The sequence below is a fragment of the Haliotis rufescens genome, unplaced genomic scaffold (genome assembly GCF_023055435.1).
Source record: "Haliotis rufescens isolate VD_foot unplaced genomic scaffold, xgHalRufe1.0.p SCAF_5, whole genome shotgun sequence".
Taxonomy (NCBI): domain Eukaryota; kingdom Metazoa; phylum Mollusca; class Gastropoda; order Lepetellida; family Haliotidae; genus Haliotis; species Haliotis rufescens.
The window spans coordinates 35311153-35331826 of record NW_025964223.1 but is presented as its reverse complement, the minus strand read 5'-3'; the positions used below and the strand labels follow the sequence as shown (position 1 = coordinate 35331826).

The window sequence follows — 20674 nt, the reverse complement described above, 5'->3', positions numbered from 1 at the left end:
GCCCCAGGTATTGGTGAGCTAGACCTAATTTAACTTAATCTCATGACTATCATTGAATCGCATCATCATTTTTGCATAAAACTTTCCCCCTGTAGTAGCAGTATAGATAATAAATAAGGCTCCAGTGGAAGTGGTCCAGAACCATCATTACCTATACTACTCAAGAGGCAAGGGAGTACGACGCTCTGGCCATATCATGGGAGAATCTCAACGCTTACGCCTTTCCACCAACAGCGCTTCTACCACAGGTAATCCCGAAGATCGTGTCCTCAAAACAGCTACAACTGATCATTTGCCAGCTTGCAGCTTATTCCCCGTGTTGGTAGGCCTCGTAAAGGGGTCGGCGTATGTTTCTCAGTAGGAAGTGACAACTTGGAGACGATGGCTTGCGGTACATCCAAATTTACTTTATACAGGTAGATATATACATACAAAAAACACTATGTGCCAGGTCAGCACATAGTCATAGTGGTTGTTGTCTTGGTGCTCTCTCTAACCGTGGGCTAAATGGATAGTTTAAATTTTACAATATATTGTATATGTATAATACTTATCCTATCTCAAACGATTTATGCCTACCCATGCTACCCCCTATCACAGTTACAATAGCCTGTCGGCTTTAAGAAAGAGAATGATGAGGCTGAGGGTGTCAGGTGACCAGATCGAAGACACAGCTCAGAAGCTTGAAACTTTGCTCAAGAACGTTTCCACACAAGGGATCGGAAGAAGAAGGATGAAATGCATAGAATGAGATATGCTAAATATTATAAATATTCAATTTATCGTAAAATTTACAATATGATTATGGATGGCTGACGCTTCACTACATGTCACAGCACCAATACAGTGGACATCTATGAGATTTTGATGAATGAACTAGGCCTGACAAAGGTTTCAGCAGTTGAGTTCCAAGGCCTCTGACTCCTGATCCAGGTTCATCATCGCTCGTGAAGCAGACCCAGCTGATTTTGTTGAGCGATTAATAACCATGGATGCGTCTTGGGTTCACCACTATCAACCATTGACTCAACAACACTCAAAGGAAGAGAAATACCTAAAGTCTCCTCCGAAAAGGAAGGCAAAATTTGTTCAATCAGTTGGAAAGATTACTGTTTTAGCTTTCTGGAATTCCAAAGGAGAATCCTGCTGGAGAACTACTCCCGAAAGTTCAGACCATTAATAGCCAATATTTGCCTAATCTTCTGTAACTGTGTGAGAATATCGTTGTCAGACTCAGAACTTTTCAGCCATCCTTGTGACACCCATCAACATGGGCAGATTGTATTTAAGTGATTGTGAAAAGTACTTTAGTTGATCTGATATGAATTACATACTTGTCTTGGGTAATTTCATACCCTGAATGACCAACTAGCGAAGTGACACCAGTGACACCCGACAACGAGTAGATGCATCAAGGTGTCAAAGGTGTTATTTCAGACACAGTGGACATTATACATAGTGTATGTCGTCACTAAATCTAAACCTATCTTCCAGCAAATATTTAACTTTGATGCTATGTTTAAGGTGTAAAACTTAAGACTGCACAGTATTACCAGAAAACAGTGATACAAAGCTTGAAACATATCTTTTGTGATATGATCTAACTTGGTCAGTATGTTGAGAAAATATGTAAATAAGTATATTTCTTTAGGTTTTATCAAGAAATAAATTAAAATCTTCCTGCTACAGTTATTTTCAGACGAATAATGTTCTAGTACCTAGTGCTATTTGTTACTGTGCTACCTTTCTTGAGTTAGTTAGTGTTATTGTTTCAAATTGCAGTCAAATCTCTGTGACTGATAGGTTTTACCCCCCAGAAAGTGATGGCCTGTTCCAAAGTGGAAGAAAACATTGCTGTTATGTCATTAATTGTGAATATGCTGGAGGAACAAGCAGTCTTTCAACACACCATTACTTTGGCCAACACAGTTATTGTCTCCTGTAACAGCTTCCCAACGTGTTGTCACTATCTGCACATCATCTCAATCAACAACATATAATTGTTTACATTACATAAAAATGTTAATGACAATATAGTGCAATGTCTATCCCAATGTATCAAATAACACACTTCATAGCTGTTGGTCTAACCAGGAAGGAGGAGATATGTTATAATGTCACTTATTTAATGGATTTGGTGGAAGGACCAATCAAAACAGTTGTCTCTCTTTGTGTGTCATAGTCAATGGCTAGTGCTCAGACAGACATTACTTATTATTGTGGATGTGACATTAGAAGGGAGATGTTGTGAGTGGTCTAGATGATAGATCCGTGTAACACTAGCAGGGAGTTGTTGTGAGTGGTCTAGATGATAGATGTGTGTAACACTAGAAGGGAGATGTTGTGAGTGGTCTAGATGATAGATGTGTGTAACACTAGAAGGGAGATGTTGTGAGTGGTCTAAGTGATAGATGTGTGTGACACTAGAAGGGAGATGTTGTGAGTGGTCTAGATGATAGATCCGTGTAACACTAGAAGGGAGATGTTGTGAGTGGTTTAGATGATAGATGCGTGTAACACTAGAAGGGAGATGTTGTGAGTGGTCTAGATGATAGATGTGTGTAACACTAGAAGGGAGATGTTGTGAGTGGTCTAGATGATAGATGTGTGTAACACTAGAAGGGAGATGTTGTGAGTGGTCTAGATGATAGATGTGTGTGACACTAGAAGGGAGATGTTGTGAGTGGTCTAGATGACAGATGTGTGTAACACTAGAAGGGAGATGTTGTGAGTGGTCTAGATGATAGATGTGTGTAACACTAGAAGGGAGATGTTGTGAGTGGTCTAGATGATAGATGTGTGTGACACTAGAAGGGAGATGTTGTGAGTGGTCTAGATGACAGATGTGTGTAACACTAGAAGGGAGATGTGAGTGGTCTAGATGATAGATGTGTGTAACACTAGAAGGGAGATGTTGTGAGTGGTCTAGATGATAGATGTGTGTGACACTAGAAGGGAGATGTTGTGAGTGGTCTAGATGACAGATGTGTGTGACACTAGAAGGGGGATGTGACTGGTCTTGATGATAGATGCTTGTCACACTCGTGAATGGTTTAGATTATAGATGTGTATGACTTGAGAAGGAAGACATAGGTTGTCAAGATAAAGGGTCTAGAATACACTAGAAGGTGTTTTACTTGGTGGTGACAGAACGACATAGGAGCCACAAAAGTGGCTTTTCATCTTGTGTAAGACAACCTGACAAGTCATCACTTAAGCCACAGGTAAACAGGTAAGCTACGATGTCAGTTAGTTATCAGGACACAGAGCTGTCAACTCCATGTTTGGATCCTTTACAGTTCATTAAATAAGACAAGTCTTTCATTCTGGAACTCAGTATCAGTGGAACAGGTTGTCTCCAGCTGGCAATGGAGATCCTAAAACACATTCAGTAGCCTTTATTTACGAGACATACAATCAGATTTACACGGGCTTTATTGTCTCAGACCAGTGGTTGCAGTGACACAGTAGCTTTCCCCTCCTTGAGGAAGACAAGGGATGGGAGACTAGAACTTCCTGCGATGGCAATCATGTAAGGTGGGTTAACCCTTTTGAACCGTATTGTCTACTAGGTGTAGTACCGGTCATAGGCTAACAGCTGGTATCAGGCTCATAAGTCACAAGGATGATGTCACGGTCATCGGAAGTGTTGTGAGAACCGGAACTGACATCATAGAGGTTCTATGAATGACACCTGAGTAGGGTCTGGGATGCAAACATAACGTTATTTCACGTGACCAGGAAGCAATGACATCACAAAAAGAGCACATTACATCTTCGCACCTCCACAAATGGACGTGTATCCACTGTTGTAAAAAAGCTCATTGTTTGCTAGCATGCCTTGCTTGTTCTTCACATCATCGTTTGCTAATATATTGTATTCTGTTTATGGTTTGTGCCCTTTTTGCACTTTCCATACATATTTTATTACGTTTTATCTCTTGTTTGCGGCTCTAGTCATGGTAATATTGTTATTCCATCCACCTATTTTGAATACGCCACATGGCCACGTTTGAGTGCGGCGTTAAACAAACAACCAACCAACCACGTTCTTCGTGTCTTGTCTTCTGTATTCATTTATTTGGCATGAGTAATCCATTGTTGTGATTTACCTCATGTCCTGTGTGTTTTAAAGCATTGTTTTTTCACTAACTTTTGCATAATTGCTCACATAAACCTTTAAAAAGGAAGGTTTTTGAGTTACATTATGCCTCTTGGTTCCTGTTGTGTGCTTGCCACATCAATATGACTTTGCTTAAATTCCAGAATTTATGCCCCCCACCCTGTCTGCCCTGATTGTATGAAACCCTGTACTCTATCAGTGCCGCTATTGGAGATCCTTGTTGCCGTCTGCCTTCCCCCTCTACTTTCGGGTAACCAGGAAACACGTCGCTTAACATCTCCGTCAACAACCTGAGATGGTTGACAACACGGAGAATCCTTCTCCCATCGTGACCGATGCCCTGTTGTGGTCTCCTACGCCACCTTTGCTATCACCTTTATCAATGGTCTTTGCCTTTGGTGACGCCCTTTACCGGGCCTGCTACTACGCCATTACAGCCTTCTACATCCACAGCAACTCATCTACAACGTCTGCCACACTTCTGGCGGCTACATATTATCTCCAGTCTACAATGGCACCACCGGTGCCTCACCTCCTCCCCTTGTCTACAACGTCAGACCCAGCGGTGTCGGCTATGCCTCCTGCATAGCTTCCTGTGGCTCCTCTCTTGTTGGTTCCAGTGGCCTCGCCGATTGCCTATCTGATGCCCCTAGCGCCTTTCAGAATGGGATTCCGAATTCAAGAAATCCCTCCTGCGACAACCAAGCGTTGACCTGTTGGACATAACGACTGGAAGCTCCTAACCCCAGTCATTCCAGTCATCGAAACACCCGTAGGTGTGAGACTGGCTGCTTTGATCGTTGTTACTACATCCACCTCTGACAGTTGCATACTCCGAATATCAACATGAGCGTCTGAACGACAGCACCAACACCCTTCTTCACAAGGAGGCTATAGAGGTTGTCCATGACCTGGACCAGACTTCTGGATTCTACTCCCATGTGTTTCTTGTCCCCAAGAAGGGCTCCAACAAACTATGCATGATCCACAACCTCTCCAATCGGTGCTATGTGAAACGTCCTCCCGACCCCCAGGGCATGCTCTGTCTACCAAAACCGAGGAAAAGTGTTTTTCCATACTTATAAACCGTCTTAATTGATTAAATGTTATAACGAGCATCTATAAATGAGGCGCTTCATTATAGCGCTTCCTTGAAGACGTGATATCATAACTTGCACGTGAAATTCGCTGACTTGCCAGGCGGTCAAGAGCACTTGGATGTGTCAACAACAAAACACAACTAAAATACTTACTTTTAAATGAAAGTGAAATCTTTGGTCTCTAAATGTTTGTGTTGCAATATTCCACTTCTTTTAAACTTTTCAAAACGAAAATTTGCAAATTTAAAAGGTGTCTTTTGCTTTACAAGATTTACGACTTTAAACAATCCAACTGTTACACAGAGGTAGTTGTGACGTAACGGCTAGCAGTTACTTCACTTGCAAATTGTTCAGCATTGATAAGCACTTGTTTAAAAGCATGTGTTTTGAAACCTCGCTGTCCTTTCACCAGAGACTCTGAAGTGGAAAGATGAGCGACGACGACTTTCATTTTGTTACCCAGTCTTCATTCATTGTACACATAACATTCAATTTTAATTGAATTAAAATTTTGAATTTCTACTTGTAGGCATTTTTTCAGTTACTTGGTTAAACCTGGGATTTGAGGTTTTACATTCAAAGTAAAACCTCCAGAACGAAAAAAACCCCTCAGAATAGGTTTTACTTTGAAAGTAAAACCTATTAGGGGGTTTTACTTTAAAAGTAAAACCTCACAATAGGTTTTAATGCCTATAGAAAGAACTCTCTTACTTAATAGAGATCCCAATGAATAGGTTTATAATAAAATAAGAAACATTCTTACTGAACATTTCACAAGAATTGTCCTTTCTGTGTTTCTCGAAATCGCATATCTGTACTAATTCAAGCAATGTAATTCAATCTAACTTCACAAAAAACACTTTGATCACAAGATGGTCTTCACTATAATAGTCACTGTCCACCGGAAACAAAACCACAATTCACATTCTCTGCAGAACACTTCATTGCAGTACATACAGTAAACTACTGTCAAGTCTCGTTAATCCGACACTCGTTAATCCGACACTCGGCTTTATCCGACACAAATGATGGGAACCGATTGATTCAGTGCTATTTAGTCCCGTTAATCCGACATTCTCGCACTCCGACTCCGACACACCTAATTTGCAACGAATTGCCGAAATCACTCTTTAATCAGACTCGTTAATCCGACACAGTGATCAGCGTACTCCGTGGTCATCTGACCGCGAGTACACAACCCCTCGTTTTGACACGCACTGGCTGCAGAGATTAACTTAACAATTAACAGGAAAAGCTATTCAAACCTGTATGTACAAAGCTATACAAATGTAGTTTACAAATTGAAGCCAGATAAATGTTCATGAAGCCATGGTCGACTGGTATGTAAACAAGAAAGCATGGATGACTTCATTAATATTCAAAGCCTGGCTACTGATCTTGGATCGGCAAATGCGATTGGAGCAACGCCACGTGGTATTACTGTTGGACAACGCCCCATCCCATGCTAATGTCGACATAACTAATGTGAAATGTCACTTTAGAAACAGAAAACACTGACAGACTATTTTAAGTAGATGAAGCAAGTTGTTAAGACAGTAGCACTTGCATTTACACGAGGAAACGTGTGTCGTTGATCATGTGATAAATTCAGTGAGTAATGTCTCTATTGTTATGTATAAATGGGAAAATTATTATTATTTTTGCACAGTCATTAATTATAAATTAAGGAATGAATGAATAAACAACATAACAATATTAATATTTCATTTTTAATGATTTTATTACAAGGTACACACGGTTATTATCTATCGTGAAGACGTCCGATTTTCGATCACAAATCACTTAATTTCGTTAATCCGACATACTCGTTAATCCGACACAATCATGTGCAACCAACTATGTCGGATTAACGAGACTTGACTGTACGTTTATAACGAACACGCTTATAACAAACTGACAGATATAGTTAACTTACTTTTTTGTCCCAACTATTTGCTGTAGTTATGCTGTATATATGCTAAAAATGAACTACGGTTATTATGAACTAAAATTGGTGGTCCCTTTGAGTTCGTTATATCCGTAGTTTACTGTATCTGAAACAAAAGAATCACTATTCACCCTTTTCTGCAGAATGTTTTAGTGGAAAACACCTGAAACAATATTCAGAATTCACACACTATTCACTTCCCTGCAGAATGCAGCATATTTCAATGGACACATCTTTTTCACCGGTCTGGTGAGAATATGCTGTCCCACTTGTACGTCCACCACTCTGACGTGTCCGTCACTTCCAGGATGAATCTTGATGATAGTTCCTGGGGACCAAGTCCTCTTGCAGTATCAGGAGATATTATTATCACGACGTCAGCGACACATAGATCCTTGCACAGAGTGGTCCACTTCTTTCCTGTGTGGAGGCTGGGTAGCCATTCCCACACCCATCGCCTCCAAAAATGACATACCAGCTCTTGAAGTCGTCTACATCTCTTCCTGGGATGGTAATCCGTCTCGTCTGCAGACACTGGGGCAAACATCCCTCCTATATGTCCATGGAGGAAATGGTTCGGGGTAAGGTGATTTACATCTCGAGGATGAGCACTTTGATACGTTAGAGGACGTGAGTCTATTAAAATGTAACTCCATAATACCAGCCTAGTTCGGCAAGGGTGGAAACTGGACTTTTATAGTCAGTTAACTCACTTGCCTCGGGAAGATGACTTGAACATAGTTTCAAACACTCCACCAAAGTGTGGAGCATAAGGTGGATTTAAGTGCCATTTGATTCCCTTGTTGGCAACGACCAAGTGATGGTTCCCTTATCCAATGCTTCAAAAAGTTTCTTCAGTTCCCTTACAGCCCCGACAAAGTTCGTACCATTCTCAGAAATGACGTCAGTTGGTAGCCTTCTTCTGTTCATCAACCTAAAGAATGCATTTAGAAATGCATCTGTATCCAAACTGTTTGCCATTTCCAGATGAACAGCTCGTATTGATAAACAAAAGACACAGATATCGTTTGTTATGTGTTTTTCCTCTACTGTGGATGGTGAAGAACGGACCTGCATAAGCTGCATGAGCCAATTTCTGCACCTGTCAAACGTCCACTTAAACTCATCACACCATGTTCATCTGAATGTGGATGTCGTGGTGAGATCTTTGATGGAACTAGTAGAGGTTTCTTGGATATCAAGAACGTGTATTCCTTTGGAAATTTATCACGCTGAGTTTGAACAATGATTCTGTTTTCAGCATTGTGTATCTCTTCCACAGATAATACTCCAGGTTTGTCAATGCATGGAACATGTCTTCATCGTGATGGATTTGTGGCAAAATGTATCTCTCCGACTCTATTTGCCACAAAAGGTTTGAATGTTCTGCTGTTGTTTTTGAGCCAACACAAAACATTCATGCTATGTGACCAACAGGTTACTGTTTTGATATTTACATTTAGAACTCTGCTGATTTCTGAAACCAGTCTGACACCAACAATTGCAGCCATCAATTCAAGACGAGGTATGCTTATGGACTTCAATGGAGCAACTCAACTCTTGCAGATATCAGCCTACTGGAAGTATTCCCATTCGGGTAAGTATGAACAGCATAAACAGCAGCGCCATATGCCTCCTGGGATGCATCGACAAAGCAATGGAGACACACCTCTTCCACACAATTGCGGAGACGGAGACTTCTTGGTATTTCAAGGTTTTGTATTTCTGACCTGTCTTACTTTGTTTTGCAGATGCTGCGGAAAAAAATTGTCCCAATCCTGCCCAGTCAGCCATATTTCCTGAAGGAGGAGCAGTTATAATAAAGGGGCTTATAAGACAAAGGGGATCGAAAAGTCTAGACACATGACTCAGGAAATCCCTGATTGTTTTTGCTTCCCATGGATTGATTAGCTGGCTGAAGGTGAACATATCACTCTTAGCAATCCTCATTAATCCAAGTGTCTTTACTAATGGTAAATGCCCTTTGCTGAGGTCGATCTCAGCAGTTCTGTCTTCCACAGGAATGTTATCAAGAATTCTAAGTGAGTTTGACAACCATTTCCTTGAATGCACAGCAGCACCTGACCACAGTTCATTCAACTGCTTGTACAGCTTCAAGCACTCATCCTCATCCTCAACCATACTGTCGTCCATATATGTAGACTCTAAGACGGTCTCTACTGCTCGAGGAAGATCTTCCTGATGTATTTTAGCGTGCTGTTGGGATACAAATTAGGCTAAGAAGGGAGAAGAAGTATTGCCAAATACCACTCAATTGAACAGATACACCTCGGGAGTAATGGTTGTATTCAAAGACCTCCATAAGAACCTATGAAAACTCACTTGGAGCAAGCTCTATCTGTAGAAACATCTCTGCTTTATCGCAGTTATATGCCACTGGATACCTGCGAAATCTTAACAAAACATGAAAAGGCTCACTGTGAAGCTTGGGACCAGGATCGATCTTGTCATTTAGTGAGATATCCTTATACCTCGCCGATGCATTGAACACTATTCTAAGTTTTGTTGTAGCCTTATCAGGACGCAACATTAGAAAGTGGTAAATACCATTGGGATTCATCAGACTCATTCCGTGATACTTTGGAGATGTACCCCTTTTTCTCATATTTAGAGATTGCATTTCTTTCTTTAACCTCTTTTCAGTGCTATGAGTCTTTGGTGGACCATGGAACCTCTTGTTTCCATGGTATTCCTATCTGGTAACAACCCTTCTCAAATGCAAGCGATTCATGAGCCTTCTCAAGCGATTGTTTCTCAATGGGGCACAGAATTTGTTGAGGATTATTTACTTCATCGATCTCCCAAAAGTTCAAATTTAGTGGGGGGCACGGGTGGCCCAGTCGTCTAAGGCGCCGCGATTCGCTGTGCAGAGTTGCGTCCCTTGGGCACGCCAGAAACCTATGATTGTGGGTTCGAATCCTGGTTTGCCCCGATTATGTTTCTAGGTTTGTCAGAACCATACCCGTGCTCGTGGGTTTCACCGAAGTGGTAAACGTCTGAGACCTGCATTACTTCGGGCTTTCCTCCCACATTAAGCTGACACGCCGTGATATAACTGGAATACTGTTAAAAGCGGCGTTAAACCCAACTCACTCACTCACTCATCATTAGTGAGGATAACTCAACATCAGGACCATTTGTATACTATGCATATGAGCAATGAGTTTGTCAGCATATTTGGCCGATGTTGCCAATACAAGTTCACCCAAGAGGTGTCCTTCTGGTGATAGGATCACCTGGTTGACCTGAGACATCTTCACATGACTGATGAAGCTGTAGGTAATCAATCCCTATCAAGAGATTAACTTTTGGATCCCGCCCAATAACAGGGAAACTGATGTTCTGCAAATGATACCACTTATCCTTATGCTTTTCCCAGTCCATCACCTGCATATCACCTGTTACACGTATCGTGGTGAGTGCCGACATTTCACAATTGATGTCACCACAGACACTTTCTTTTTTTTTTTTTTTTTTTTTTTCTTTTCTTTTTTTTTAGAAAGACACACCTGTTACATAAATGGGCTTCCGCCCAGGGTAGCAGAAAGCCCATGACATAAAGCACAACTTATCAGTACATCTTGCTTTGTTGTTTTTTTTTATACAGAAAATAACATACTTCTCACTCACACATTCACTCTTGTTTATATATCATATTGCAGTTTAGGAAAGTACATGGTCTCAAACATTAAAATCTTAAGTACAAAACTAAAATTAAATTGAAAGCTGCTCCTCATTTTCGAAAAGTTGATGATACAGCATCCAAGCACCATAGAATTTCTGTTGATTACCTGTCTTGAAAGCAATATCTTTTTCAATGTTGTATCGTGAAAAAGCTTCCTTTTTATAAACATGAAAATAAGGTTTTGTATTTTGGAATTTGCATCTATAAATATAGTATTTGGCAATTAGTAAAAGTAAATCAAACACTTTATCTGTTTTTATGTTCTCTTTAACTCCAAAAAGTATCAATTCTGCACAAAATGTCATATTATAAACATGAAAGCACTGGTCGATCCACAATGACACTTCATCCCAAAATTGTTTTATTACATCACATTCCCAAAACAAGTGAGTAATTGTTTCCTTTTCATTGTGACAGAAGGAGCACAAATCATTCTGAGCATAATTGAGTAAATACAGAAAAGTATTAGTGGTGAGAATTCTGTGGGTAATTTTGTATTGAAACCATCGCAGTTTGACATCCTGTGTTGTACTGAAAATTTTATTATAAATATTGTTCCAATTTAAGTTTTCAAATTGTAATTCCCACTTTTCCTGCCCTTTAGTTTTTACTTCTGTAGAAACCAATGAAAAATAAATATGTTTTGAACCGGACTTGGAACTACAAATAGTTTTTACCACACAGCGCTGATCCTCCACAGAATCTGTTGGAACTCTAACTAAATTTAGAGCTCCAAGGTATTGTTTAACGCTGCTAACAACACCATAAAACTCCAAATAAGATGAACAAATACCATACATATCATTAAATTCCTCATATGACAGAAACTCCTTATTGGCCTTGACCAAGTCTATAATTTGGGAGATGCCCTTCTCAAACCAGCATTTCAAGAAAAATGATTTCCTATTAATTTTAATATTAGGGTTATAAAAAATTGGTTCAGTTAAAAAACTACTGAAAGATTCTGGCTTGATTTTCTTATCAAGCACTATAAATGACTGAAAACAACTTTTCCAAAACTCATTACTTATCAAAGATAATTTTCTTTCAAAAAACGTCACACCAAACTCACCAAGTTTACACAAATAAGGATATGTAGATTTAAATAGGTGCTTCCATTTTGGATCACCTGAGGACACAAGTCTCCTTATCCATGTGGCCTTAAGAGATGTTACATATGAAAAGATATTCACCATACCTAAGCCCCCTTGCTTAACAGGTTGACAAACTTTAATCCTCTTTACTTTGTCTCGTTTATCACTCCAAAGAAATTTAAAAAGCATAGCATTTAAAGTAACAAGAAAATCATTTGGGGGATCAGGCAGTGATAACAATAGATAATTGAGTTTTGAAATCAACAAGGATTTAATGATTGCCACCCTACCAATTGGTGTAACTATCCGTTTCATCCACCTATTCATAATCTGTTTTAACTCAAATAATTTGTCTTTAAAGTTCAACTGAACCATTTTTTTCAGATTTGTGCAAAATTTGACTCCTAGAATTCTAAACTCTTCTGGATTCCAACCAACAGGCAAATCATCTTTGAACTTTTCCTTACAACCTCTCTTGGAGCCAAGCCAGATAACTTGAGTTTTATTATAGTTAATCTTAAGACCAGATATTTTGGCAAAACAATCAAGAGAGTTAATACATGATACAAAGGAGGACTGACTACCATCAAGTAATATTTCCATATCATCAGCATACTGACTAAGAAGATACTCACTACCGTCCACCAGGATACCTTTGACATCTCTATTAGAGCGGATCATATTGGCTAGTATTTCTGCACAGAGAATAAATATATACGGTGACAATGGGTCACCCTGTCGGCAACCGCGTCTGATATTAAACCAAGATGACAACTGACCATTGATGGACATACAGCTTTTTATATCATTGTAAAATACCGATATATATTTCCTTAAATTTTCACCAAATCCCCAAAAGGATAAAGATTTGTCTATAAATGACCAAGCAATGGAATCAAATGCCTTCTCAAAGTCTATAAGAAGAAGCATACCAGGAATGTTTGATTTTTCTGTACATGAGATGGCATCATAGATTAAGCGAATATTGTCACCAATGTAGCGACCTGTCATAAAGCCAGTCTGATCTTCATTAATGATAAATGGCAATCTTGACTTGATTCTATTTGCTATGCATGAAGATGCCAGCTTATATGAAACATTCAATAGTGATATGGGCCTCCAGTTAGTTATGAAGCGTTTAGGCTTGTCCCCCTTTGGAATACAGACAATAACCCCTTGTTTCTGGGTAACAGAGAGTTCACCAGATATTAAACCACAATTCAATGATCGCAATAAAAATTGTCCAATATCTTTCCAAAAGAATTTATAAAATTCAGTGGGAAAGCCATCTGAGCCTGGGCTTTTGTTATTTTGCATTTTTTTCAAAGCTTTTGCCAGCTCATCAAGAGTTAATAGATCTTCCATCTCGTCCACATCACTTTTATTTAAAAAGGGGAGAGAATCTCTGTCCAACAGGGTATTCAAATCACAATCTTGCACCATGTGTTCTTTGCTACTGTATAAATTCTCATAGAAATTGGCAGCTTCAGCAATAATGTCACTTGAATTTAGCAATGTGGTGCCATCGTTTAACTCCAAATGAGTCATAGACTTGCTGACAAAATTCCTGTTCTCAAGGTTACAGAAATAGCTGCTAACTCTTTCACCATCCATAATCCACTTAGTTCTAGATCTTATGGCAATTCCAGCCATCTTGTGTTTCCTAATTTCTTCCAATTCTTTTCTTTTATCTTCCAAGTCATCAAAATTAATAACACTAGAAGTTTCAAGAATTTCGATCTGTTGAATCAGGTTTTGTTCTTTTTCAATATTTTTTTTTTTCTTGAAGGAAGAATAAGAAACTGTTTTTCCTCTGATTTCCAGAAGCAGGACTTCAAAGAATAATTGATCATTTATATTAAACTGAATTTCATGATTAGGTATATCATTAATATTTCGAGCATCACCATACATTTTAATATACTGCGATTTAACCTTTAAAATAGTTTCTTTTACTAGATCTATGTAATACTTATCTTTCAACAAAGAAGTATTAAATTTCCAGTATGTATTACGCTTTGGACAAGTTTGAAATGAAATACTCAGATCAATGATTGAATGATCAGTTCTATAACCTGCAGTGATTTTTGCCTGTGTGGCAAAAGAATAGAGTCTTTCTGAGATGAGGAAGAAATCTAATCTTGCTTGTTTTAAGGGTGACTTTTTACGCCAAGTAAACCTTTTGATTTCTGGATTGAAATCTCTCCACACATCTACCAAATCAAAATCACCAATTAATTTTAATATTTTTTCACGAGCACGAGGATTATTGATATTCTGGTAATTATGAACATCTAGTGACTCATTCAAAACAAGATTCCAATCTGCAACAAAAATATAATCCTCATTTCCCATGACACGAGCTTGCTCTTTAACCTGCTCATAGAATTCTGGTGAGTCTAAATTGGGACCATAAATATTCACAAGTGTTACCCGTTGATCACTAATAGTTATATCTAATATAAGTAAGTTACCATTGTCATCCATGTAAGTCCTATGAATCTTATAGTCCACATTTTTGTTAAACAAAATCGCAACACCCCTGGACTGGCTGTTTTTGGAATTGAAGATGCAATCAAATCCCCACTGTGATCTTATAATTGGTTCTTGTTCTTTTGTAAAATGTGTATCCTGTAGTAGATAAAATGAGTATGCTTTAGATCGTAAAAAGTTAAAAACATCTTTTCTCTTGGCATTATCTTGCAGTCCTCTACAGTTCATAGAGCAGCAGGTAAAACCTAAGTTAGCCATTGTCAATAAAAGATTTGTTCACATACACAGAGGCCATATGAAAGATTGAATTTACACACTTTCTACACATACATACACTTTCACAACTATCTGAAGAAAAAGCTTTAAAACCATAAATGACTGAAATCAAACTCACACTTGCTTCTACAAACTTCAAGTAAAGCATCGTATGATACAAACTGGCACCATGTGGCTACCACCAGAAAAAAGGGGTAAAATCTTCACCCAAAAGTATCAGTGGCATATAACAGAAAAGACCAGGAACAAAAATAGCTGTCATAATGATAAGTAAGAAGCACACAAGTGTCAAACCATTACACAACTAAATACTGTCCACTGTGAAGCTAACATCCCAAATTCACAGTTACTAGTGATTTGGTTGAATATTTCCTCATGCAATATTCAATTGACCCATTATACTATAAACTAAATTAGACCACAGACACTTTCAATGTGAAACCTGACAGACTTTGACTGAAATGTTTCTGTAATGCCATTCAATACATTTACAGAAACTGTCTAAGTTGGTCCCTGGAGTCCTAATGTTGAAGCTACGTACATCATCGTTCAGATAGGACCTACTACTTGCGTCACCCAGTAACACATTCACACAAAACCTCCTTTTGCCATTTGTAAGAATAATTTACACTGGTTTGAGAGCTATCAATGGCTTCCTGGGCTCTGATTTTGGAAAACGTAGTATGGGCTCTGCCATTGCAACTACCATTCTTAGTCTGAGGCTTAACCTCAGATTCTTTACCTGTTTCTACAATATGAGGACTGTCTGAAGATCTTAGACCTGGCTTCGGCAAAAGAACTTTTGACTGAATCATGCAAAAGTCTGTTGTGAGTTTTAGTACACCCACTGATACCACATTGTGTGATGAAATTACACTTTGCCCCAAGATGCGTGTAACCAAGACACCGAAAACAGACATTGTGCTTTTTAGCATTGTCCCATCTATCAGACACACACATGTTCATGAACTCTCTACACCTCCACAACTCATGATCATCTCCACAGACTTTACATGAAGTACCGGTATTTCTTTTAAAGGGAGTGCTTTGATGCAACTGGTTCGTGACAAATGTTCAAGGACCTTTACCTTTGTAAACTGTTGTTTTACCTTTTTGTGCTATGCCATTTACAGATTCAGACGCTATGGTCTGATACTCAGACTCTTTAGTATCCATTCTCTCAGAGATTCTGCACTTTCTTGGCGTTCACTGTCGTGAAGCCACCTTTGATATTGCACTATCATTGTTTCAGTCATTTTCTTGAGCAGAATGTTGTATAGTAATCAATTGCCTAATTCCTCGAACCTATCAGCTTCTCCCAGGTTAGCAACTGCTATGTCCAACACATCTTCAAATTTCTCGAGGTCCTTCGCACAGCCTTGGCAAATAGGTTTGAAATTATTTAGTGTTTCTAACTGTAAGGAAATCTGTCTTCTCCTTCCTCTAAACTTTCGTTCCAAACGCTCTAAAGCCATACCATAGGCCATTGCGCTATGCCCTAACCCTTGAATAACTTTCAAAGCGCTGCCTGATAAGTATTGCTGTAATTGCAGAAGTTTATACTCTGCAGAACCTGGGGAAGGATCGATACATGTGACAAATGCAGCTTTCATACATTTTGACGTCACCAGAGAAAACTGAAATCGACACCTGTTTAAGCTGCTTCCACATATCCTTTCTTATTGCTTGACTATGTTTACTCATAACATAACTTGGCATTTCACCACAAGTTGGTTGTGTAGGCAATTTGGTTGTTTGAGGTTCATGAGGGGATTCTACAGAAACTTTACTTTTGACCTCTTTGGTCCTGTCATAAAACAGCCTATCAATTGTGTAAAATGGCCTTGATGTAACATCAGATCTGACCTTTGATCTAGGTGCCTTTGTGCTGTGTTTATAACTTCAGCAGTTTCAGTTTCATTACAACTGATTTCAGTTTCAGTTTGTACTACTTTCTCACACTGTTTATCACCAGCACAAGCCACTGTAAGCTTTACCATGACAGCTATTGCCTTGGCTTGAAGAGAATTTATCTTGTCTTTTCCTTCTCTAACAGTTCTCTGCGAAGGTAAATCCTCAGCCTCTATCAAATTATACAGCTTATTCTTAGCTTTTGTAAAAGCTGTCTTGGCATTTGCTATCTGTTGTTTTTGAATGTCAAGATTTGCTCTATCAAAGATCATTCTTTGTATATTACATTAGGCTTCTGTTCTGAGACCTTAAATCTTTGACTCTCTTCAATACTATCACTTTTTTTTTCAGCCATACTGTCTGTGAATGCTAATAGACAAAGAGTTGCATATCTACTTACCTTAGACTGATACACTGTCAACGAATGAACAGGATAAGGTATTAACCATGCTCTGCTACCAATGATATGAAGGAATATCCAAAATATTGAACGAAAAAACAACAAGGAAAATTCAGCCCATTTACACTGAACAACAAAAGTTCCTGTGACATTGAATAAGATTTAATGCAAAGTTATGTTTTTTGCCAAATCTGAAATAATTTCGGTTTGCAACAGATAAAAGACTCCTGTAAGTGTTCAAATGGTTTAATTTGCCATACTGCCTTCAGAAATGCATGATTTCATAAAAAAACATGAACATGCCAAAATGTCAATTTACAAATCAATAGCGTGTGTGTCCACCTCTGGTTGCGATGCAAGCAACACAACTTCATCTCATAGAATGGACCAGGCGTCGCACAAAGTCCTGTGGGATATATGTCCATATCTGCTGGAGCATGTTTCGAAGTTACTTGAGTGTCTGTGGAACACATGGTTGACTTCAAAAGGCGCCGATCCATCTCATACCACATGTGCTCGATTGGTGAGAGATCAGGGGAGTGAGCTGGCCAGGGGACATTCACACTGTTTTGTTGAAGAGAATCCTGAACAAATCGAGCAATATGAGGCCGGGCATTGTCATGTTGAAAGGTAATGGCTGGGCCATGACGACGCAAAAACAGTAGTATGCCCAGTGTCCATTACCAATTACTTAGCTATGATAAGTTAAGTATTGGCTTCCATTGTCTATTGCTTATCACCTTATCAGCGCCAATCATCTGTTGGCTTTCTTTGTTAGCTTGTATCCTTTGTTAGTTTCCACCTTTTGTTATCTTATTAATTTTGTTGTCCTTACACCTGATGAAGGAGCAAGCATATACTCCGAAACGTTGTGTTCCTCATAATAAAGAAGTTGACATCCATATATTCTCTTCCCTTTTGATTCCATACATGTACTACAATATTGAAAACCAAACTTTACTTGTATGAAAATACACTAAAATATTGGTGTCACAGGAACTTTTGTTGTTGAGTATATTTACCCCAAACTTTGTGTAAATAACACAAACTGCTGTTCCATTACCTTTCACATGTGCAGGTTACACAATGAACTGCAAACAATGCTTACATTCAGATATGGTACAATATAATATAAGGTGTACTCTTGTTGTGAGAGTATCCCACAACACCTCTTTATTGTCCAAACTCACTTATCTAACTCTCAGAAACTCCCATGTCCCAATCATTAACAAGGTCTTCACGGAAAGCATGTGCTTCCCGCGAAGCAGGGTGTTTGTTACACTTGGCTCCTGGACAAGGTAACTCTGCAAAGTAGGGTGTTTTTTTTACAAAACCCTCCCGATCATACCAGGTTGCATGAATGTTCTGGCAGACGTTCTGTCCAGGCTGGACAAGGTGGCTCCCACTGAGTGGCAGCTCCACCCAGATCGACTCCCTCAACATCCCAAAACTGCCAGCTTTAAACCTACATCTCACTGGTGCTTGATCCGTCAGCAGTTGCAGTCGACACGATTAAGCATGTATTCTTTTCCGCCTCTGGTTCTCCTTCCCAGGGTTCTTCATAAGATCCAGGATACTTGGAACCTGACACTGATTTTGGTCGCGCCCTGAGGGCTGGCGAAAAGCAGGTTTGTTGACCTCTGAGACCTCGCCTAGACCCCCTAGAACTTCTAGTGTAGCACAACCTTCTGTTACACCCATTCAGCAGATAGCCACAACCGAACCCTGCCAGGTATCATCTGCATGCCTGGTACATCTGCAGAAATCCCTAGGAGCCAAGGGCTACTTGGCTAGAGCAGCCAAGACTATTGTTTAAGCCCATTGTCCGTCTTCACGGGTACTGTATGTAGACAAGTGGTGCTGTTTCCAGTCCTTCTGTGCAAAGACCAGGATCTGATGACAGCGTCACCCCAGTTGGTTGAAAGGCTCTACCATCCCTACCTACCTGGGTGCCATTAACTGATGAAAAATACACAAACTCCAGGCCTTGCCGTGCTTATTTCATCTTGAAGACCAGAAAGCCAAGTTCAGATCTGAACGTGGTATTACACCCTCTTGGGACAGCTCCCTTTGAACCACTCCACTCGTCTTCCTTCTATGACCTTACCAATAAGATCATGTTCCTGCTGGCTTTGGCTATGGCAGCACGGGTCAGTGAGCCACACACCCTCGTCTCCTGCATCTAGTATGAACGCAGTACCCATGTCACCATTCATCATTGCCAAGAATCAACTCCCAGGACATCCTGACAGATTGTTCACCATCCCTTCCCTTCTCATCTATCATGGGTGCTAATGATGAGGCGTAACTTCTGTTATGCCCTGTGTGGGCATTGAGGGTTTTCCTGCGATGATCGAAAGCCTTGCCCAAGTCTAGGAAATGCCTTTTCCTGCCGGTCTCCTCTTCGTCGCAGACAGAGGTCAGCCGGAATACTATTTCCTGAGCGGTCATCCTACAAGCATATAAAGCTCTTCATAGTAACTGCTCCATCAAATCGGTCATGGAAGGCTGCTTTTGTTGATCCAACATCATCTTCGTCAGCCACTACCTCCGTGATGTAGCCTTGGAAGAAGTCGCTGGTGACCACAGCTTTGTTCCCTTGGTGGTAGCCCAGCTAGTCACCAATCCCCGATGCCACTGAATCTCCGATATCCCGAACGGGGCCTGTCAAACTCTACGGTGTTTATCACCCCAGATTAGTGGGCTCTACTGTGTTCCGCATTCGCTCTTAGGTCAGTTTTCGTTTTTGGTTACCTGCCTCATTCTATTTCTGCACCAATTAGGGGGTTTTCTGTTCCATCAACTCCAGTTTCCTTCTGACAGGAATGGTCATGGATTTTCTGGTCATCACTTGTATGCTGTGAGGGTTCATCTGACCTTGACGAGGGTTTATTATGGATCACATATGAAGGTATGCCCACCTGATGAACCGTCAGATAAAGATGCATTAAGGAGTAATGAAGGATAAGTTAAAACATTTAGTAAAATCTAAATATGTTTTACATTTGTATACTTATCCTGCATTACTACGTCTAAGTGCCCTCCCTTTACTGCAATACCTCCTCACGAAGTTCAGATGTTATGTTTGCAGCAGTAATGTGACGTCATCGCTTCCTGGTCACGTGCCGACTGTGTGAGGGTGCTGCCAGTAACTGGTTGGAACAACTTTTCTTTAACAGCTGGATCCCACACAGTACATCTTTCTGTCAGAATACAGCAGTAAATGCATTAAGGAGTACTGCAGGATGAGTATACAAATGTAAAAAATATTTAGATATTACTAAATTTGTAGGCATCAGTCTTTCTGTTTTAACATATTTCTATGTCTTTTTCAGATGGTACGAGGAAAGTTTGATCCTGCAAGCAAGGTTCTTGAAGTAATCATTTATGCCAAGGAAACAGTCCTGATGAAACCACAGTTTCCTAGTGAAAATATTCGCCCAAATAAGATTACCAGAGCTACAACAGTACTTATGGGTCACTTCTATGGCTTTGAACCAGATTTCAGTGAGTACAGCATGAAACTGAAAAACTGATACAACACACTAACGGTTATGACAACCTGTTTGTAAAGAAGCAAATGCTTTACTTAAATAAGAGAAAACCCACTATATTTTGAAATT

General features: G+C 39.7%; 1 protein-coding gene across 3 annotated transcripts in view; it reads left to right on the top strand.

Annotated features, from left to right (window-relative positions):
- The window catches only part of LOC124114713 (E3 ubiquitin-protein ligase SHPRH-like), a 460251-nt gene that overhangs the window by 78250 nt on the left and 361327 nt on the right, over window positions 1-20674 (top strand). For all 3 annotated transcript variants that reach the window (XM_046475414.2, XM_046475413.2, XM_046475415.2), the window contains exon 3: window positions 20387-20558. In XM_046475414.2, coding sequence (XP_046331370.2) covers window positions 20387-20558 — 172 coding nt within the window. The remainder of the gene's footprint in view (window positions 1-20386; window positions 20559-20674) is intronic.